Source organism: Sminthopsis crassicaudata, chromosome 4, assembly GCF_048593235.1.
Source record: "Sminthopsis crassicaudata isolate SCR6 chromosome 4, ASM4859323v1, whole genome shotgun sequence".
NCBI lineage: Eukaryota > Metazoa > Chordata > Mammalia > Dasyuromorphia > Dasyuridae > Sminthopsis > Sminthopsis crassicaudata.
In genome coordinates this window covers 314,651,503-314,675,182 of record NC_133620.1, presented here as the reverse complement: position 1 = coordinate 314,675,182, position 23,680 = coordinate 314,651,503, and the positions used below count along the sequence as shown (strand labels likewise).

The 23,680-nt window shown below is 35.1% G+C and overlaps 1 protein-coding gene across 4 annotated transcripts in view; it reads left to right on the top strand.

Moving 5' to 3' along the window:
- CYTH1 (cytohesin 1) overlaps positions 1-23,381 on the top strand; it is a 183,990-nt gene extending 160,609 nt beyond the window's left edge. For all 4 annotated transcript variants that reach the window (XM_074260277.1, XM_074260279.1, XM_074260278.1 and 1 more), the window contains 3 exons: positions 6,078-6,149; positions 7,344-7,498; positions 21,093-23,381. In XM_074260277.1, coding sequence (XP_074116378.1) covers positions 6,078-6,149; positions 7,344-7,498; positions 21,093-21,171 — 306 coding nt within the window. In that variant the 3' untranslated portion in view covers positions 21,172-23,381. The remainder of the gene's footprint in view (positions 1-6,077; positions 6,150-7,343; positions 7,499-21,092) is intronic.
- Positions 23,382-23,680: the final 299 nt, after the last annotated feature.

The following is a 23,680-nucleotide window of genomic DNA, read 5'->3' as shown; positions in this document are numbered from 1 at the left end:
ATACATGATTTAGCACCCGCCATTGACAAGAGAGGAAAACTTAAAATATGATATTCCAGAAGACAAAGGATATAGGCCTTACAACCAAGAATAACTTCTCCAGAAAAACAGTATAATTGTATGAGGGGGGCAGGGAGGAGGAATGAATAATCTTTGATGAAATAGAGGACTTCTGTATAATCTACTATCAAGAATTTTTATTCATAGAAACTTTGAAGATTAAATGCAGTTAAGAGAAAAATAAAAACAAACAAACAAACATGAATGAACAATGATAAAGACCTAAATAGGGATAAATTATTTATATTCAAATATAAAAAGATGATACAAGTGTTCCCTCTAAACCCCCATCATCAGAACTCATAGAAGGAGGCTAATTAGTTCAACTATTTCTTGATTATCTTGAGAGTATTAGAAAGAGAGGGGGAAATACAATATAGGTAAAGAGGGAAAATCATCTCACAAGTAACACAAGTAAACATTTCTGCAAAGAAAGAGAAAGAGGTAAGGGAAGCAGTTTCAATTCAATTCATTTAACATTTAAACTCCTGTCATGTGCCAGGTATTGTGCTAAGCTCTGGGTATACAAAAAGAGGCAAAGAGCTCTTTTTATCCTCAAAAAGTTTACCATCTAATGGGGATAACATGCAAATAAATAGAAAATAGGTTATACACAGGACAAATAGGAAATAATTAACGGAGGAAAGACACTGGAATTAAGGGGGTTGCAAAAGGCTTCCTGTAGAAAGTAGCATTTTAATTGAGACTTGGGGAAGCCAGGGAGATTGTTAGTTGGAGAAGAGGAGGAAGAGCACTCCAGGCAGAGAGAATGCTTGGAGTTATAAGCTAGAGTGTTTTTATGGAAAAGCCAGGAAGTCAATGTTCCTGGATCAAGGAGAACATGGAAGGGAATAAGGTGTAAGACTAGAACAGAATAAGTTAGGAGGAGATTAGGTTATGAAAAACTTTGAATGCCAGATAGAGAATTTTGTATTTGCTCCTGGAGACAATAGGAACCTATAGAATTTATTGAGGGATGGGTGTATGGGTGATGGTGATGATGATGGCGATCATGATCATCATCAGACTTTCATTTTAGGAAAATCATGTTTGTGGCTGAATCTTCATTCGTCCAATGGATTGGGTAGTTGAGACAGGCAGACTTACCAGCAGGCTATTATATAGTCTAGATGTGATGTGATGAATGCCTAGACTAGAGTGTGGTGGCAGTGTCAGAGAAGAAAAGAAATGTATTCGAGATATATTGCCAAAGTGAAATTGGTAGGTCTTGGCAATAGTTTGGATATGGGGAGTGAGAGAGTGTGTGGAATCTAGGATGACTCCTAGGTTGTGAGTTTGAGGGAGTGGGATAATGGTGGTGTCATCTATAGCAATGGGAAATGTAAGAGAGAGGATGGTTTAGAGGGGAAGAATAATGAATTCTGTTTTGGACATATTGAGTTTCAAATATCTACTGGACATCTAGTTTGAGATGTCTGGAAGACAATTGAAGATGAAAGATTGAAGATCATCAGAAAAATTGGGGCAGGAAAGGTACATCTGAGAACTATCAACATATCAATGGTAATTAAATCCATGGGAGCTAACAAGATCAGTAACTGAAGTAGTGTAGAAAGAGAAGAGAAGAGGGCCCAGGATGGAAATCTTGAGAGTCATCTGCAATTAGAGGACATGATCTGGAAGAAAGTCGAACAAAGGAGACAGAGGAGTGGTTAGATAGGTAAGAGAACTAGGAGACAGTAGTATCCCAACCACAAACACTTAGAGAAAGAGAGTATCAAAGAAGAGGAGGTCATTGGATTTGGCAACTAAGAAATCATTGGTATCTCTTAAAACAATTTTGGTAGAATGATAAGGTCAGAAATTGTATTGTAAAGGATTAAGAAGAAAGTAAGAGGAGAGAAAATGGAGACAACTATTGTAGATTGCCTTTTCAAGGAGTTTAACTACAAAGGACAAAAGAGATATAGAATAATAGGAAGAAAGAAATCTTAAAAAACCTTGAATATAAATAGATAAATTAACATGAAAATATTAATAACAGAAGGAAATATGACCTCTCGATCTAGTAAATGAGTTAAGGCATCTATGGATAAATACTGCAAAATGAAGGAAAATGATCCAATACTTGCTGACAAAGAATTCTTTGGAAATTGAGGAGAACATGGAAATACAATGTGCTATTTCTGAATGGATTAAAGAGAAATGAGAACTTTGAAAGCAAATTTATGTCCTGTGCAGCAAAAATAATGAGCAGAATAGGAAAGTTTGAATCTCCAAAGTCAAACCTCACCAAAGAAATAAAAGAGTAATAGAAGAGGTGTGCAAATACAAAGAAGTGAAAGACAATCTAAAAGAAGAGAAGCAAAAAACAAAAATATTAAAAGAAAAAACATTCACTATGTAAACAAAATATGGATCTTGAATAGCGAATATATAGAGACATCCTAAGGATCATGGGTCTCCCAGAAAAATATGACAGAATAAAAAACCCTAATACCTTTTTGCCCCAGATGAACTTGCCTTAAGTTAAATACTTAGTAAATTGAAGAGTGGGGAATCAGATTTGCCCCAATATGTTACATCTTCTGTTAGTAGGCAGCTTAAGTAGTAGAATTTCATCATCAAACTTTTAATTATTTACATCTGATGAGAATCATAGATTATGTATTAATTTCTCTTCTATAGTTTGGGAAATAAGTTCAGTTTTCTTCAGGTTTATTCTGAGTCTTTGGTCCAACATTGAATTTTATTTGACTTCATTAATAGCTTCTTTCAAAAAATGTAATATGCATAAAAATTTCTGAGTGATTTTACAACATTTTAGTTAAAACTTTTAAATTAGAAGAATTTCACAGATATACAGATTCATTCTCATGTATGAGTCTAGCCTCCTCAAGGATAGCTATATAGAATAAATTCAATAAAATTAAGATCATTATCATCAGTACATATGCACCCTCCATAGTAAATAGATTATTTTTTGAGGAATAGATGAACAGAGATTTAAAAAAAAAAAAAAAGACTTTCATCTACTTCACAGCTCTACTTCACTCTTTTGGTAGGAAATAGTTCAGACAAGATTACCATCCTTCTCATTAATAAGCCCTATCATTTTGGTATAGTTGTTTTAGGATATTGGTAGATTCTTCTACAATTACACAAAGTTGTCAGAGCACAGTTGTGCTAGTTATATATTATCCTTTTTTTTTTTTTTTTTTTTTTTTTTTTGGCTAGGCCAGCATATATAATTCTGAGCTATTAATGCTGCTCTTTAAATATTTAATTCTGGTGGAAAAAGACCGTCTCTTTTCTGTTGTTATGATTTAAATCTGAACAATTCTTGGAATTCATGCAAAAACACTATTAAACACTTAACATGTGCTAAACACTATGTTACATGTCTGGGAATATAAATACAAAAGGTATTTTCAGTTCTTGACCTCAATGAACTGTTAATCTAATAAATCAAGACAGCATAAAAAGAGGAATATTTTAATTTCAGTTACAGAAATGGTGAGTAGAACCAAAGAAGGGAATAGATTATTTAGATTATTATATCATTTCCTATAACAATGGAAATATTGATGTGCTTATGGTTGTACAACTGGAAAGGGAGGGGTAGGAGAAGCATAGAGAATATGGTATCTAACAAAAAGTTAGCCAGGGAGTAAAGAGAAGTATTGTTGGAGTTGGCTTGGCCTGATATAATGAGCTACGTGATATTTTTAATATAAAGGGCAGTGGACGTCAGAGCAGGAATTCCACAGATGAAGAGGTTATAATGTGTTCATTTGTTAACAATAATAAAATAATTCTTGTCCCAATTTTGATAGCTCTAGATTGTAAAAACATGCCATAGTAGTTTCTGCAGTTTGCCGCTTAATTTACATTTTTTAAATGTGACATTAGTAGCATTAAATTAAGACCATTCAGTAAAGGATGAAAACATCTTGTAGGGCATAAATTCAAGGCATTTTAAGATGATAAATTCTGATTATTGTCTCCTACCTATTTTAGTTCCTATATTTGGTGGCAAAGGCCTCTCCAAGTGAATGATTATATGGTAGCCCAATGTCTGCAGCAGAAAAGGGGTAAAGAGAAATTCTATATACGAGTTACTTCTGCAAAAAACAGCTTATTAGAGGTTTTTCTTTAAAATTGCCTAGAATAGGAGTCAGCAGACTATGGCCCATAGGCCGGATCTCACCCATAGTCTGTTATTATATGGCTTGACAGCTAGTAATGGCTGTTACATTTTTAATAAGGCCAGATTTTATCTTGTAGGTTATAATTTACCATCCTTGGCTCTGGAGAAATCTGTTTAAAGTGGGATGATGGTTGTAGCAGCTTTCTCAAAAATGGTTTCACACCTTTCCCTCTATGTATAGGAAAAGTTTCATCTCTGATATATATTAGAAATACTTCCTCTATTCTAGGGTTCCTAAGTGGTTATTAGTGAGGAGCAAAAAAACTCACCAATTTTTTTTTTTTTTTTTTGAAAGTAAATATTTGTAAGCCTTGAAAGAAGTCATTAAGCCTTTTACCTTCCAGTAAGGTTAGGACTACATTTCATCTCCAGAAGAGAAATTTGATCAATTCATCTGCATATATTTCAATAACATGACTAATAATAGCCAATTACCACTCAATATCCATTTTGGGATCTTTGAGACCATTAATTGATTGAGAGAAATAAGTAGGTGAAAGTGGAATATTTGTATGTTTGCTCAAGACTGGCTCAAAGGGGAGACATGGAGGATCACCTTATGATACTAAGATGCAATGGGCCATTTGGGCCAAGATGGATACTAATTGAAGAAACAAAGAGTGACCTTTCCTGCTTTCAAAGGTGAAAATAAAAGAAATCAAGAAGGAATTAAAACCACATAGTTAACATAGTATTATAATAGCTGACTCTAAATTATTTGGCCAGTACCAGGGAAATGACTTTAGATTGGTCTCTCAAATTATCAGTTAATTTTTTCATACCCTTTAAAGAAGAGAGATTATGCTCTCAGAGCCAGGGGTACAAAGAATACAAAAACTACCTACCCTCAGGATTTTCATAATCCAATAGGGGAATCAAAATATAAAATCAAATGTATTCATAAAAAGGCATATATAGGATAATCTTCGAGGGAAGGCACAAACATTAAGGGGAATCTGAAAGAATTCTTTATAGAGGTTGGAATGCTAGAAGAGAAGACAGGCAATGCACATGAGGCGGGAGATAGTGGGACAGCCAGTGAAATGGATGTGAGATGGTATGAGATGGGAGTGTACTGTTCAAGGAATAACAAGGAGACAAGAGTTGTTGGATCATCATATATAGAGGGGAGAAAAGTGTAAGAAAACTGGGAAGGTAAGAAAGATGTATAAATGGTTTTAAAGGGCCAACAGAAAATTTTATAATTCATCATGCAGGTAAATGAATAGGTAGTTGCTCCTGAAGTTATATTGGATGGATAACATCAGATTCCATGTTTTGGGAAGATCATTTGGAACTGAAACCAAGATGTAGAGTGGAGTGTAAATATCAATTCATTTACATTTCCCATTGAGAAAGGATGACATATGCTATTACAAAGTTCTAAGAAACAAACATTATAGACATAATTTTTAAAGGGTCATATAAGCCATAAATCAGGTATTTGTGGCAGTTTACATTTAGTTTATGAGCCTTTTACAAATATATAAATTTAGAGTATTTTTTTCCAGATAGTTTTCATTATTTAATTATTTAAACACCTCAAGTACTGCCAAATGTCACCACTGAATCAGTATCACCTGAGTGATTAGTATTTGTTTCTGTGGAGTTTTTGGTTTTATGATTCAGGCATAAAATCATATGATTTAGATCTTCTGTGCAGATGAATATTCCTTTCTTATTTTTTATTTTGTTTTGTTCTTAAGAACTTTAGCTCCTAGAGTTACTTTAGAATGATGAGTAGATGAGAAAAGATATAACTCACTAAGGCAGTTGAAGGGATTGGTAGTACATAACAAGCTACACTTGATGGTGAATTTTTTTTTTCATCAACCTTTTTTTGTAGGATAAGGAACCCCGTGGAATTATTCCTTTAGAGAACCTAAGTATCCGAGAGGTAGAGGACTCCAAAAAGCCAGTAAGTATTTGTGTGATTTTTTTCCCCCTCTTTGGGGTACTGGGGTAAGATTTTTGAGGAACATAAATAAATTTGTATATATTTAATAAAAATATTAAATAGAAGTCTTCTAATTTACACATGGTCCATTTTATTTAACCTTCTTAAATACTCTGTAGCTATGTCTTTGAAGTGTTATATTCTATCCAGATCAACGTTTTACTTTTTTAATTCCAGGATTTTCTATCTGTTTTGGAAATACTTATTGATCTGTTTTGGAAATATTTATTGCCATGTCAGAAGTTTTGAGATTTCTTTGTTTTTAAGTGTGTGATAACAGAGATACTTACTGTTGAGCTATAATTTATTGTTTTATTTAGAATTACATTGCTCTTTTGTTAGACTATTTCATAGGAATATAGATTTAGAGCTGGAAGGGACCTTAAATAGCATGTTTATCCAGCTCTTTAATTTTACAGATGAAGAAACTGAGACTCAGAAATAAAATAACTTATTCATGGCTACATAGGTAGTAAGTAGTAGATCCAGGACACAAATGTAGATCTTCATTTAAATCCAGCATGTTTCTACCACACTAAGTTGATAATTCTGTTGGTGCCATTTGTGCAGATTTGACTGAAAGAAAAAACTTATTATTTAATCAGCATAGATCATCAGCACAAAAGGGCAGAATGAGACAGATGAAAAAACACAGAGTGAGACAGCACAATACACAGTGCTGGTATTGGAGTCAAGAAAACCTGAATGCAAATGTCTCTGATACATATTGGCTGTATGACTTTGGATAAGTTAATTTAACTTAACCCTAAATGCCTAAGGCACCCTTAAGATCCCAATTCAAAGATCAGGGACTTCATCTGAATTCATTCCAGTTTCACTCTGGAATTCACCACACAGAGTAATCATTGATCCAAATCAACAACCAACAAATCCTACTCTCTAAAATGGAGCAACTTTTTCCATAGTTCAATCTTATAAAGATCCATGTGTGTTTAGTTTAAGGTAAAAAGGAATAATATAGTTGAAATATTCCTGAATGTCCATAATTCTCCTTAGCAGGGTATTCTTTTTCTCATAGAAGTTGCGCTTCATTTTACGTGTTCAATAAAGGCAGTTCTTTTGGGAAATATAATACTGATTTGTTTAATCAACATCTTCCTCCAGTCATCCATTCATTCTCTTCTTTCTTCTCAGAACTGCTTTGAGCTTTATATCCCTGACAATAAGGATCAAGTAATCAAAGCTTGTAAGACTGAGGCTGATGGTCGAGTGGTGGAGGGAAACCATACAGTTTATCGGATTTCAGCTCCAACTCCTGAAGAAAAAGAAGAATGGATCAAATGCATCAAGTAAGTTGCACTAGATGAACAGAGGGTAGACTTAGGGGAATCTTACTTTGTTTTTGCCTCTTAGGCTTTCAGACTGCTTAACTCAAAGTTTCAGAGCCCTTTCTTTCCCTAACCCCCACTAAAAAGTCCTTAGGGAAATGAATATAGTTATAGAAGATTCTCAGATTATTGGTCTGGGAAAATTTTAAACTTCTGTTCCTTATAATATTTCAAAAACATATGGGAAAGAATTCAGAGGAAAGACTTGTTCAGCTAGATTTTACTTGCTGTAAATAGGCAAGTTACTTAATCTGTTTTAAGCCCATTTTCCTCATTGCAAAATGAGGAATAAGACTTTTATTCTCTGTTTCAAAGGTTTGTAAAGAAAACCCTTTATAAACTTTTATCATGTGTTACATGCAGTAGTAGTTGTTGGAATCATAGAAGTAAGCTAATTCAGATAAAAATTAATAATGACTTCAAATTAGCAATTGAAATAGTTTATTTGTTACTGCTGACTGAAAACTTTGTGCCTGGTAAAAGATATAGTACTCATTGGAGATGGCTCAGTATAGCTAACTAGTAAATAATGTTTTAAATTTGTATTACATGTCATGCTTTTTCTGAGTGCCTTTATAAGGAAAGGTAGTGTAGTATAGAAAGATTGTTGGACTTGGGTCAGGAAATTTGGATTTTAGACTTTGTCCATGTCCTTTAACCTCATGTCTTCAAATTCTTCATCTGTAAAATAAAGGTGTTGGGTTGAATAGTCTTTGAGTTTCATTATTCTACTTTTTTTTTTTTTTTTTTTTTTTTAATGGGAGGGGGCATGATAGAAAACTAGATCTGTGATTTCATTGGTTTAGGAAACTTCTGGTGATAAAATTTTGTCAATGCCAATCAGAAAACTGCTCTACGAATTAGTCTTAGAATATTTTCTGGGAGCACTGAGAGAATAAGTGATTTGCTAAGGTCACCAGGTTTTGTTTATCAAGAAGCAAGATTTGAACTCAAGTCTTCTAAGCATAGGACTATCTCTGTATCCACTATACTATATACTGCCTCCCACTATATTGAGGCAGCTTATAATTTTAAATGCCAAGATTCTTTCATTATCTCATTTCAAATTTACTTTATTTGCACACTAAAAAGCTAAGAAGCATATAAAAGAATAATATGGGTTCTATTAAGAAATTTATTATTTAAAACTGATGGTTCATTTACTCTGTTTTATAATATTCAAGTTTAATGATCTGCCCAATTTTGAAATAAAAGGAACCCAAGAATGGGAAAGTTATTTTTATTTTCCCAAATACATGCAAAGATAGTTTTCAACAATCACTTTTACAAAACCTTATGTTCCAAATTTTTCCTCCCTCCTCTTCTTTCCCCTCCCCTAGAAAGCAAGCAATTCAATATAAGTAAAACATATGCAATTCTTCTAAATATATTTCTATATTCCTCATGCTGTGTAAAAAAAAAATCAGATCAAAAGGAAAATAAAGTACAAGAAAGAAAAAAATAAGCAAACAAATAGCAAAACAAAAACAAAAATATAAAAATGCTGTGCTTTGATCCACACTTAATTTCCATAGTTTTCTCTCTGGATGTAGAAAGACCCATCCATATCTAGGGTCTATTGGAATTGCCTTAAATCACTTCATTGTTGATAAGAGTCACATTCATCAGAATTTATCATCATATAATATTGATGTTGCTATGTACAATGATTTCCTGGTTCTGCTCATTTCACTTGTAGGTCTCTCCAGGCCTCTCTGAAATCATCCTGCTGGTCATTTCTTACAGAACAATAATATTGCATAACATTCACATACCATAACTTATTCAATCATTCTCCAAGTGATGGACATCCACTCAATTTCCATTTTCTTGCCATTACAAAAAGGGCTACCACAAACATTGTGGGTCTGTTTACCTCCTTTAATATCTCTTTGGGATATAAGCCCAATAGTAACACTGCTGGATCAAAGGGTGTGCACGGTTTGGTAGCCCTTTGGGCATAGTTCCAAATTGCTCTCCAGAATGGTTGGATCAGTTCACAACTCCACCAACAATGTATTAGTGTCTCACTTTTCCCACATTCCCTCCAGCATTTCTTTTTTCTGTGTTGCATTAACACCAGCTACCTCCAGGTGGCACTATGTACATTCCAGGGTTATTGTATAGATCATACTTTGAACATTTCAGTTTGATCTTAACTAGCAATAACAAGTTATCTATCACAACATGGTTGTAAATAACAGTAACTAGCATGTTAGGATTACAAGGTGATAAATCATGTTATCTAAACAATTCTCTAGCTCAGAGTTCACACCTTTGGTTCAGGCCTTTGAAAGGAGTTTGCACCTTTGGACTTTTGGGGGGGGGAGTTTATATGTTTAAAGGAGTTTGCACCTTTAAAGAAGCAAATTCATTGGCTGTAGGAGCTCCCACAAGTGCCTGGGAGTTTTCACTAGCCCAATCTCTGCTAGGATAAAAGAGGAGGACAGTCAGGCAAGGAGAGCAGTCTAAACTGAGAAATTGAGTTTAGACGGCAGTCTGGAAGGAGAGAGTCTGGATTGGGGAAGGACAAGAGCTTGAGGAGATGAGGAGGAAGTATTCTTCCCCTTTCTATTGATTTAGAACATAGGGTGGTCATGACCTTGAAACATAAATCCATCAATATGGGAGGTATTACACATAATTACATAAATTACATAAACACATAGTAACATAACACATGCTAGAAGTGATATAACAAATAACAGGATCAAATAATTATAAATTGAGAATTTATAAATGTCCATAAGTCCATTGTCCATTAGTGTTAAGAAATCCAATGATTCCTGCTGGTTTTAAAGTTCTTTAACAGTCTTTTTAATAGCCATGCTCTTTCAGTGTCAGATGTTTCTTAGATCTCCTTTGTTTTGAGGTGTTTTTTTTTTTCTTTTTCTTTTTCTGTCTCTCTCCAGGTGCTTGTTGCCACCCATCTGTTTCCTTCTCCATTTGTTTCCTTCTGTCTGTTAAAATACAAGCAAACCCTCTCTCCCAGGCAGTTAACCTATCTAATTTCTTCCTATTTGCCACTTTCTAAATCTCTTCTCATCATCTGGCAATTACATTGGAGCTATTTTCACTGGACACAGCCCTGTTGGTTTAAAAGGCCTGTATTCTCCCCAAGTGTAATCCATTTCTGCAATCTGATTGCTTTTTGGCTGATTTATCATACCTTTCTTCCATGTGATACTTTTCGGCTAATAGATCACTTCAGAGTCCTGATCTTCTAAAGGCTCTTTGGGTGTAACCTCAGCTGCCATCATGCCCCACCTATGTTTTGATTGATATCTTGGAGCTGGGCTCCACCTCTCATTTCCCTGGGTCAATCTACATTCAGAGGCCCAGTGCAAACCCTTGGGACATTTTGGACATGGAGTTTTAGGTCTTCTCTCACCCTGTCTTCTGTCTTCCTCTATCTCCATATCTACATTGAGCTCTTAGATGCCCAACTTTTCCACATTGGAAACATCAACGAATTTCTCTAGAAGTCCTTTGCCAAGAAGGATCCTGTCTTTCCATGTTCATCATATTCTGGGTGTAAAAAGTATTTGTTCCAACTGTAGCACAGCGTCTTATGATCTCCTCTTCTCCCCCCTGTCCCCCGAAGCTGGAGTTAAGTGACTTGCCCAGGGTCACACAGCTAGGAAGTATTAAGTGTCTGAGACCATTTTTGAACTTGGGTGCTTCTGAATTCAAGGCTAGTGCTCTATCCACTGTGCCACCTACCTGCCCCTCTTATGATCTCTTCTAAAGGAGCATCTTTGTCTAATCCCCATATAATTCTTTTGTAAATCTCATTGGCATTTTCATTGGCCAAATGTCTGGCCATTATTTCTATAGCTGCATTTTCTCCAATAATTCTTTTGACAGCAGTTTGCAAACGTCCCACAAAATCCGCAAAAGGTTCATTGGGACCTTGCTCTATTTTAGTGAAAGCCTCCCCCCAATCTTTCTGTCCGGGGAGGGAACCCCAAGCTTTTATTGCAGCCTTAGAAATTTGCTCATACACTGTCATGGTATAATTAATCTGTTCTGAATTCTCTTCATACTGACCTTCACTAGCTAATTGCTCAAAAGTGAATTGTGTATTAACTCCTGTTTCCAAATTGCATCTGACTTGGATCTTACATAATTCATGAAACTCCGCAAGCCACAACAGATTTTGTCCAGATTCTAAACATGTCCTTGCTATGGATTTCCAATCATTCGGGGTTAGAACTTCATAAGACAAACCATTTAGTAACATTTTAACATAAGCTGATGTAGGTACAACCTTTTTTCAAATCTTTAATTTTATTCAAATCTAGAGGTGTATATCTTCTCCTTTTTTGACCTACAGAGTCAATTTCTTCAATCACAGGATATGCATGTGTAAAATCACTTATATCCTGTCCTTTTCTCTTAGCTTTAACCAGTGCTTTTTCTAATCTTTTCACAGGCCATTCTGTTTGTGTCACACTGCCTCTTCCCCTCCTCCTTCTTGCTCCACCCCTGAAGGTGGAATTGATGTGGGCCTGTCAATAATCTGCTCTCTAGGCAGGGTTGAAGCTTCTTCAAGAGAATCAGAGTCATCACACCCTAATTCCTTATTTAAATCCCCTTGCCCTTGGGCAAGATCTTGATCTGTCTTTTTTTCTTCACATTTCCTCCTCTGTTCATTTTTAAAACTTTTCCTTCTCCTACAACTTGCTCTATAATTTAAGGCTAATTGAACTATGTTGTAGATATAAAATACCTCTGCGGAAATTGAACAAGGCCCATTTTTTGTGTGAAATTCTTTCAATTGAAGTCCCACTAGCTTCCAGTTATCTACATTTAGTTTTTCTTTCTCTAAGAACCAAGGGGACATGCGTTTTAATGTGCCCAAGAGTTTATCAATCTGTACCCAGGTTACAAGTAAACTCTGCTCCTCAATTATCTAAAGTATACTCTCTATAGCATCACTCCTGTGTGGGGCTGGAGCTGAGGCTGGAGCTGGGGCTGGGGCTGAGTCGGCTGAGGTCAAGGGAATGTCTTTAGCTAACATCTGCCCCATTTCAGCTATAAGAGATTGCTGAGTTAGCCCTTAACAAGGTAAGTTCCTTATTTGTCTATTAGAATACTCACCTAATCTCCTGGTCACCGGAGGACTTCAGTGGAGGTAGGGTGTCGGGCGCCAAAATGTGAAAGTCCGGCCTAGCTCCTCTGAAGGGCTCAGAATAAGTCCTTGCCCCACATTGGGTGCCAAATTGTCATAGTCCTGTCATCTCTAAGTTATAATCCTTCTCTAGGAAATCTCTTTTCTATAAAATCTTTTCCTCTGTGAGTAGGTTTCTTGGGAAGCTTCTGGAGCGTCCAGCCAGAGCGAAAGTAGAATCTTGAATCCTCTTCTTCCTGAATCCTGGCTCTGAATCTCCTCCATCTCTTGTCCTTCCCCAATCCAGACTTCTTGTCCCCAATGTTGTCTTCTTTTATCCTCCTAGAGAATGGGCCCATGAGAACTCAAATACTTCAACCAATGAACTTGCTCCTCTTAAAGGTGCAAACTCCTTTGAACATGTAAACTCCCTCCCCCAGAAGTCCAAAGGTACAAACTTCTTTCAAAGGCCTGAACCAAAGATGTGAACTCTGAGCTAGAGAATTGTTTAGACAACCTGAGTTATCACCTTGTAATCCTAACACTAGCAATAACAAGGTATTTGTCAAAACAGAGTTACAAATAGCATAGTTGTGTTGTTTTGTTCCTGTCATGTGCATTCTTCATCAAGATTATCCTAAATTTATCTTGAGTCTATTTTTCATTCATGTAGTATCCTTCTGGATGTCCCTGTTTAGGTGCCAAAATGTAGTGTGCTTTCTGGAACTCCTAAATTGGGGTGCCAAAATATACTGTCCAGACTAGCCTTGGTCTTAGTGGAAGAGTGAAGGAGGCGGGAGACTCAGGAGGATGGTCAAAGATGAAGTCCTTATTTCCAGTCCTTACAGCCCTTAAATGGTATGATTATATCATTACAGTACTAAGTATGTGCCAACTAGAGAACTATTATATCATAACATCACATTGAGCAAGTGCTAACTATGAATACTTTGCTATTGATATGTAAATGCATCTCTTTACTGTAAATATCCCTTGCTTTAAGTAGTCACACCCTCCCTGACTTCTCAGAAAAGGTGAGAGCACCAAAGGGAGATGGGGAGCCAAACCAGACATTGTTAGCAGGTTTCCTCTGGGTTGAAGGATCTTATACCTTACTCAGTTTCCCTACTATCTTCCTTTTTTTGTTTGTTTGTTTGTTTGTTATCTCATTTTATCTCATATTTTTTCTTTTTTTTTTTTCCTTTTTAAAAAATTATTATAGCTTTTTAATTTACAAGACCCTTGCAAAACCCTCTTTTTCATCTTTTCTCCTCGTTCCTCCCACCCCTTCCCCGAGATGGCAGGCAGACCCATACGTGTTAAATATGTTAAAGTATATGTTAAATACGACACACACACATTCTCCAATTGATGAGCATCCATTCAATTTCTAGTTTCTAACCACTACAAAAAGGGCTGCCATAAACATTTTTTCACATATGGGTCCTTTTATTCTTGTAATATCTCTTTGGGATATAAGCCCAGTAGTAACACTGCCGGATCAAAGGGTATGCACAGTTTGATAACTTTTTGTACTCAAAAATTATACTTAGTTCTAAATTGATCTCCAGAATGGTTGAATCCATTCACAACTCCATGAACAATGCATCAGTGTCCCAGTTTTCCCACATCCCCTCCAACATTCATCATTATTTGTTCCTGTCATCTTAGCCAATCTGACAGGTGTGTAGTGGTATCTCAGAGTTGTCTTAATTTGCATTTCTCTGATCAATAATGATTTGGAACATATTTTCATATGACTAGAAATAGTTTCAGTTTCTTCATCTGAAAATTGTCTGTTCATATCCTTTGACCATTTAAAAATTGGACAATGGCTTGATTTCTTATAAATTAGGGTCAGTTCTCTATATATTTTAGAAATGAGGCCTTTATCAGAACCTTTAACTGTAAAAATGTTTTCCCAGTTTATTGCTTCCCTTCTAATCTTGTCTGCATTAGTTTGGTTTGTACAAAAGCTTTTTAACTTGATATAATCAAAATTTTCTATTTTGTGATCAATAATGATCTCTAGTTATTCTTTAGTCACAAATTCCTTCCTCCTCCACAGGTCTGAGAGGTAAATTATCCTATATTTTTCTAACTTAAGCATATATAGATTTCAACATTTTTCTGTATTCCAACTCCTCCTTTGTTCCCCTCCCTTTGCCATTGATTTCATTAATCTAGGGACCTTACAGTGAAGAAACTTCCTATAATAATGCAGATTGACAATTGTTTTGCACTGCCTGGTCTTGCACAAATTCACAAGCCTTTGTAGGTGATTTTTGAAAAATTGTAAGGTGACTAGTTGAGTAGATAGAGCATTGGACTTGGAGTCTGGAAAGACCTAAGTTTGATTAATTCCAAGCTATAAAGACCTAAACTTGATTAATTCCAAGCTATGTGATCTTAGGCTAATCACTTTACTTATTAATCAGCTTTAGTATCCTTATCTATAAAATGAGATATTGTTATTATAACACCTACCTCACAAGATTGTGATAGTAAAATGAGAATATATTTTAAGGACTTTGCAAATCTTAAAGTACATTATATAAATGTTAGCTATTATTTTTCCATATTTCTAAAATCTTACCTTTCAGTTGGTTGTTCATGAATTATTATTCTCTAGTCGAGGCAACTTTATTTTCCTTCCTGAATTTTTTTTGTATTTTTCTCTAATTCTGATCAGTTCAAGCTGCATCTAACTTTAAATTTTCACTTTTACAAGAATTTTCCATTTAGATCTCACAAGTGTTCTTTCTTCTTTCATTTCTGATAGTGCCTGTTCCTTCTATTTCTTGTCTTTTTTACTGACACTATCTTTTCTAATTCACAGTAGTATACTGATGGGAAATTAGATATTTTATGTGATACAGGGAAGCAGTTTCATGTAGTCAGTAGAGGGCTGTCCCTGACAAGAAGAAGACCCTATTGGAGTCCCATCTTTGGCACATATTAACTTTATGACTAAGCAAATCGCTTAACTTTTCAGGATCTTGGACAAATCTCTAAGACTACAATTACAGAGAAGATGCTGATCTGCATTGGCAGATAAAATTTCCTTAACTAAAATTCCAAATCCCCTATGAAATCACAGATCTATATTGAGTAAACAAAGAGAATGAGTTTTTAGGGGTAATGGTGTTATTAAATTCTATCATAGTTACATTTTAAATGTTCCTGATAATGTTTGTATACAAATTAAATGTATAGAAATCTTTTTAAGTTTGGTTTTTATATATGGAATATTCTTTTAGGAAACATGCCCCTGTTATTACTCTTTTTCATTAGAAATAGCTGGATAGTGCGTAGAACTATGGATAATAGAGGGCTGTAGTCAGTAAGACTTAAGTTCAAATCCAGCCTCAGACCCTGTGTTAACCTCTGCTTGTCTTTGTTTCCTCAACCATAAATAAAATAGGGATAATAGTCCCTACATTGCGGAGTTGTTTTGAGTATTAAATGAGATATTCATAAAAATGCTTAGCACAGTATCTAGTCTATAGTAAATACTGTATAAATGCTTATTCTCTTGTAAGTTAGGTGAGATTCTTATTTAATTATGACTTCTACTATAACAATTTTTCTGTTATTTACATAAGAGCAGTTCAAATCTGTCCTAGTTGTATGACCCTGGGCAAGTTACTTAACCCAGTTGCCTTGTCAAAAAAAAGTTCCTAGTATTGTGACAAGAACCTAGAAGTTGCATTTTCTGAATTCACATTATAATACATTAATTAGCATTCTCTCCTTCTCTGTGTTCTTTAAGATTTCTTTGAAAGGTTGCTTATATTATCATAAACTCTATAAGTAATAATGCTGCTCATTCTTACAACCTCTTGACAACTGCTTATTGTAGGCTTACATTTCATATCCAGTCTATCACTTTTAGATGTCTGTCCACTGAATTCAGGACCATAGATTTAGATTTTGAAGGGACCTCACAGACCAACTAGTTCAACTCCAACATTTTACACATCACAAAACTGATGTCCCAGAAAATTAAGTGCCTTGCCCCAGGGTCATATAGGGGCAAGTATTGAACCCATATCCTTGAATTCTTCAGAGTCATTTCTTTTTTATACTGAGCTTTTTTCTATTTATTTAGATACCAAATGGTCCTACTTTGTTGTTTTAAATCAGTATGATTTTACCAGATGTTTCCCTCCTTAGGTAATATTTACTTTATTGTTTGCTTACTTGTTTGCTGGGGTAGGCGAGAAGTCCATCCTAATAGAAGAAATCCTTTTTACAGAGTGTATGTGTGTGGGGGATAGAGGGAAACACACTCACATGTGTACAATACTTAAAAAAATGAGTTTACAGCATCATTTTCCAAACTTACTGGTCTCATACCTTTTTTTTAATATAGCTTTTTATTTTTCCAAATACATCACAAAGATAGTTTTCAGCATTCACCTTTGTAAAACTTTGTATTCCAAATTTTTCTCCCTCTATCCTCCCACCCTGCTCCCATAGACAGCAAGCAATCCAATATAGGTTTAAAATGTGCAATTCTTCTAAACATATTTTCAAATTCGTCTACTGCACAAGAAAAATCAGGACTCTTAAAAATAATTGAGGACCATATGACTCATGTCAAAATATATTTAACATGATTGTACATGTGTAACCTATATCAAATTGCTTGCTTTCTTGTGGAGGAGAGGGAGGAAAGAAGGGAGAAAAATTTGGAACTCAAAATCTTATAAAAATAAATGTTGAAAACTATCTTTATATGTAATTGGGAAAAATTAAATACCATTAAGTGTAAGAAATTATTGAGGACCCCAAGAGCGTTTGCTTTTATGGGTTTATAAACCATTGATATTTGCCATATTAGAAATTAAAATATCTTATTATCATTATGAAAATAGCTTTGACCTCATGGACCTCCTGAAGGAGTTTTGATGATTCCCAAAGCACCCTCTGCCACACTTTGAGAACCTCTGGCTTAGAAAAAATTGAAAGATGGCTAAGGGAGATGAAATAAGAAGGAAAGGAATATATATGTACAAATACATGTGTATCAAAAAGTTTTGGAGGGTGAATGTGTGGGTTAAAAGTAGGTTTCAAATTTTTTTCTCTTTTCTAAAAATGGAAAAAAAAAGGATAAAATATTAATATGAGATTCTTTCCTTTTTCATCTATAGGTTCCTAACCTACAAAAATAACTATAATACATTTTTCCATTCCTTAATTCTACCTGAACACATTTTTAAAAACCTATACATTTTCCATGCAACTTTCAAAATAATAAATTAAAGGTACAATCTAGTATCTTTCTCTCTAAATCTTAACTTTCTTTTATGAATTAACTTTGAATTCTAGGTTACTTTCCAGAGTGCTTTGGTATTTCCTTTTTTAGCTTTTAGAGCCAAAGCAAAATAGATCTAAATAGTGTAGCTTATCTTCAGAATTTCCAGTCATCTTTTCTGCCAGTCATGCAGAATGAATGGTTACAGAATTTTTCTGTTGTCTTCATGCTGCATAATAATAACATTTGACATTTACATTTTATTTTATTCTTAACAAAGATACACAATTTCTTTTAATCCTGACAACAACCTTGTGAGAATAATACACAGATACATAGGCTGCTCAAGCTAGTCATAAAAGGCCTTAGTTCTGTCAGGCCTGACAGATTTTGAGCTTCAGATCATCAGAGTTAATTGTATTTTCTGCAAAGTTTCACCTGAAACTAAAAAAGCATATTTGATTCTTTTCATCTTGTGTTTGAGTTTTACTATCAAAGTAACTTAGAAAAGAAACTTACATCTATCATCATCACTGTTAAGAATAGTAGTAGCGGGAAGCTAGGTGGCGCAGTGGATAGAACACTAGGCCTGAAGTCTGGAGGACCTGAGTACAAATCTGGTCTCAGACACACTTCCTAGCTAAATGATCCTAGACAAGTCACTTAACCCCAATTGCCTTAAACCAAAAAAAAAAAAAAAAAAAAAGGAAAAGAAAAATTAAAACAAAACAAAACAAAACAGGATAGCAGTGCTACCTGTGGGTTATTTGAGCTTTTCTACCACTCCCCCAATAGTTTTAGCTTCAGTTTTTGAGCACTAATATATTGGATCTTAACCCAAGAAATTTCTTTGAATTCCAACTCTGACAATTATTAATTATATGATATGAATAATCCATTTATGTAAGCTAGTACTTTCTAAATTTCCACTTCACATGAGATGTCTTCATGAGACTCAAGATAAAATAATGTGATGATAGAAATGTGTAGAGGTTTTTCATATTTGAGTGAATAACCAATACCCAACCAAAAATTACAGAGCAGGAAGATGTTAAACTTAACTTTCTTCAGACCTCAAAAAATGAGAAGTGGACCCCCAAGGTACTGCATGTTCCTTTTTGTCCTGAATGACAGGCTGCTTTGGTAGCAGTGGTATTTGCAGTCTTCTCAGTAACACTAAGTTCCTTTCTCCCCACACATCATATCCTCAAAGAAACAATGTAATGGTTATGCTCTATCCTACAAAAATCTCTTTAATCTATAATGTAGCTGATAGTTCTTTCCTTTTTTTATTAAAAAGGAACATGTGACCTTTTAGTCCTATAAAGATATAAATGTGGGATTGAAGTTGCAGATTTTTATATTTGCAGATATTTATGGTGTATGTTGTTTAGAACTTGAGATTCTTTTTTACAGATGTGAGAAAAAGCAATACCATGTCATTCTCAAGGTATCGCTTAAGAACTTTAGAATCAATTGTATGACATGGGAGAGACTAGCACAGGACCACCCAGCATAGTATTCTCTCATCAGAGAAGGTCCTGTGCTCAGTGAGCAAAGCAGAAATGAATTACTCCAAAGGAAACATGAGATGCACAAAATTAGAGGAGCCACCCCAAATGTTCATATGGACTATTTGTGTCCGAGCTCATATTGGTCTGATTATCCACAGTGGGTCACATTGTAACTTGGCTCTAAATTAGTGATATCATTTTGGTCCTCTTCAAGAACAAAGGACAATAACCAACCAGCTATAGAAATGATATTTTTAATAATGATTATTTTTCTTGTCAGTCCACAAAAAATCTATTTATGTCATAATATACTTGAAGCATAGTACTACAAAGCCTAATCATTGTGTTTAACTGGGATTTTTTATTTGGGGATATTCAAGGACCCAATATAAGAGAAAAGGGTCACATAGACTCTCACTGCAATGAGACCATAGATTTTTCCTTCTCTGATTTTCTCCGGTTCTCTTACCTGCTACCTACTAAGCACTGAAATTGGAGATGTTGCAGCCTCATGTCACTGGTTGTGGCTTCTGTAGGTGGGACAAATGCTCCAATTTGGAATTAGATAGGGGAGGGATATGAAGAATTGAAAATAAAGCTCTGTAGGATTAAAATATAAGACCTCTTATGTCAGTGAATTCTAGAGATTGCCTTACTTCTCTTTCTACTATTATCATTGTGGCTTCCAGCTTGGGCTTCATCTGAATTCTCACATCTTCTTTCTCAGTTTCTCCCTATACTATAATCCTCAACATAGATGCATAACATTTTGGGAGGAGGTTCTCTGAATGCGTTTGTTGCCTGTAATAGAGAAAAGGTGGAATTCCTGGCTTATTCTTTCCATCTCAAAGAGAGAAACTATTAATTGGGAAACATTTGCAATACAAATTGCTAGAAAATGTTTGATATTCAATATATATGGGGAATTAGGACAAACATATATGACCAAGAGCCATAGTTGAAGGGATATAATTTTAAGAAAATAAATGCAAAAGATCAATAATCACTTGAAAAATTGTTCTGTCATTATAAATGTCATTAAAATTTGAAAAGCTCTGAAGTTTTATCGCATATCAGCAAATAGCAGAGCTGATAAAAAGAAACACTAATAATGGGGGCTGCAAGAATACAAGCTGGTGGAACTATGTATTGGTCTAGCTGTTCTGGAGAAACTGAAATTGTGCCAAAAAATGACAAACTTTCACTTTGACCTAGTGATTTCAATGCTGGGCTTATTGCCCAACAGACCAAACACAGAAAGAGCCTATTCATATTAGTTTCAAATTAGTAAAAAATTCAAATGATATGTAATTTATACTACGGAAGAGCCAAAGATCTCCACCAAAACTTATGGATTAAATGTTTAACTGAATTAGAGTAACACTAGAGGGTAAAATTGTAAGAATATCTCTCTAGTGTTTTTGCTGTCATAATTAGTTTAAGAAGTGATCACAACTTTAGAAGTATTCAGCACTTTCACAGCTGCATATCAAGATAAGATAACTGTCTGAGTTAATTATTATGGTAGACTAATTGGATATATAATATGGATACCAGAATATGTATTAAATGATATCAAGATGGAATTTATTTGCTTATAATTTCCAACTGGTATTTTCTCTACTATTTTTCTTAAGTCACATCTCTTTCTCCATTTATATGTTTCAGAGCAGCCATCAGCAGGGATCCTTTCTATGAGATGTTAGCAACAAGGAAGAAGAAAGTTTCTTCTACCAAGAGACATTAAGAGGCTGTACCAGCTAATGAAGATCAGAATCTTATAGTGTGAAGAATTCTTGATTATCTCCTTCTGTAATTCTACACATGGGAAGAGAAAGGGCTGTGAAGCAGGAGCATCTTCTGCCACTTAGCATTGCCCTGAATTCTTAAGGACCAGCTTCAGCTTTTGCAAAATTTTTTTTAAGCAAGTGGGGGGAGGGGACAGGGTGGGCAGTTATCAGTTGGGGAGAAGAGGGAACCTGAGCCCTTTTAAGGCATGGATTCATAATTTTTTTCTTTGAAAAAGAACAGAGAGCAAATCAGCTTCCCTGCAAGTCTCTCCACTCAGCAGGTCTGATAGCAGAGCTTGGAGCCAACCATTTACCTCTTGGTTATTTTTCCTGTGAAGAAGCCTTCAATTCCTGCATCATAGGTACATTTATAAATATATTATATGTTAAAGTGAAAGGTTGAGATGGAAGAGATAAGCCACACACCATAAAGATATATTTTTGGCTTTAAAGAAGTTTGCCCAGATGCATTATTCTCTTTCCAGTCTTGAAGACTCCCAGATAAATTGTGTTCCTCCCTGGGGGATGGAGCAACATAGGGAACACAGATATCTACCACCAGGCATTGAGAAGTAATGAGGGTAACGCCTATATTACCTCTCCAATTTGCTTTGCATTGTTCTGGCTTAGTGAGTTGGAGAATATCTTCTGTAGTTTGTGTAAGCCACTGGGTTTGGGAGAAAGGTGGGGTTGAGGGTTGAGAGGTGAAGAGTGGGAAAGGAAGCAGTGAAACTTAATGGGGTCCTCAGATTTTATTTTACTTGCCTACTAGGGACTTGAACAAAGTCACTACTTTGTGGGCCCTGTGGTTGATGTGGCCATTCATGCCATGAGTTGCAAAGCAAAATAGAATTCTGTTGTTGGTAGTGTTTTCTCATTTTCACTGCACTGGGACACTGAAGAAAAGAGAATCGTTGGAGCTTTTGAGTACTTTTTTTTTTTCATTTTCAGAATTAATGCTTCTCCTGACCTTAAAGGAAAAAAAAAATCAGCATTTTTCATTGAGCAAAATACCAAATAAGCCAAAATGATGAGGAAGGCAGCCCCCATGGGTATTTGAGAATGATTGACTCAGTTGCCTCAATTTTTTTTCTTTTCTAATATTTTCAGCTAATATCCTCAAGCTCTAGTCCTCGTTTTAGAGGAAGGAGCATATCCTTCTTACTTAGTCTCCTTGAGGTTTCATTTGTTTTCCTCCTTCAATTAAGTAGTCCATAAGTACTTCCTTAAATGCATCTTCACCTTAGGATGTAATTTGCTTGATCCTACCAAAGGATTAAACTTTAGAAGTGGCTTCTTGAAGTAAGTAGCTAACAGTTTGAGCCCATAAAATGCGACTTCCAGGGACTAACAGTATTTCCATAGAATCCAACCTGGCAATCCAAAAAACCGTGAGAATAATTTACCAATGCATTTCTTCCGATATGTGTGTTGAGCTACCTTTTAGGGCACAAGAAGAAGTAATTCTGTAAGCCATTCAGATTCCCAACAAGTGATAGAGCCTTCAGGGCTCTCCATCTCTGAAAATCATTCTGAAAAGGTATTGGGGAGAACAAGAGAGCCTGGGGATCAATAGTAGGGTCCCACCTTGCCATGGAAATGAATTACTGAGTTCTACCTGAAGTCTTGTAAGTGATTTAGTGGAATGGCATTAAGTGTTTTTGTGGCTGGACCCTGTTTGGAAGGTATCTGAAAAAAAAAAAAAAGCACAACCAGAACCTTTTATTTAAGAGCAGAACAACCATTGAAGGAAAACAAGATTCAGCAAGACTTGAGGTCTGTTGTTAATACCAGAATTACCTCAACTAGGTCCAGTACTTTGACGTGTTTCATTTCCTCCCTTTGTGAGTCAAATCAGTACACTGATTCTAGCAAGTAAGCTGGGGGGTGAAGAGGGTGAGGAAAGGGAGGCAAGTGGATCAGTATTAGTTTATTTATCAGAGATGTAAATAATCTATGTATAGTTTTTCTCCTTTAGATTATTTTGTATTTGGAAAAAGGGATTTTTTGGTGGGGAAGATCTAAAGAAATAAGTAATTACTGATAACAGGATTTATTTTAATTATTCTGATTTTTTTGTTTTTGTTTTTTTGTTTTGTTTTGTTTTGTTTTGCCATGTAAACTAGAGCCAAGAAACTGCAGCAAATAAACTCCAAACCTTCCCTGAGCTGCACTTCTTTATTGTCTATTGCGTTCTTTCTAATTCCTGGATTGGGATATGGGGATAAGAGAGGGAAATCATTATTGAGTGTACTAATGTGGGAGAGTGTATCACAGTTTTCTATAACTTCTTCACAACCTTCCTGGATTTCAGTTTCTTCATTTGTGAAATGATTTGAATGTGTTACTTGTTAAGATCTTTTCTAAATCATAAAAAGTTGGGAGTTCATTTCTTATAAGAATTTCACAAATAAGAAGCAGTTGAATATAGTTTTAATGAAAACCCACCTGTATCTTAATTAAATC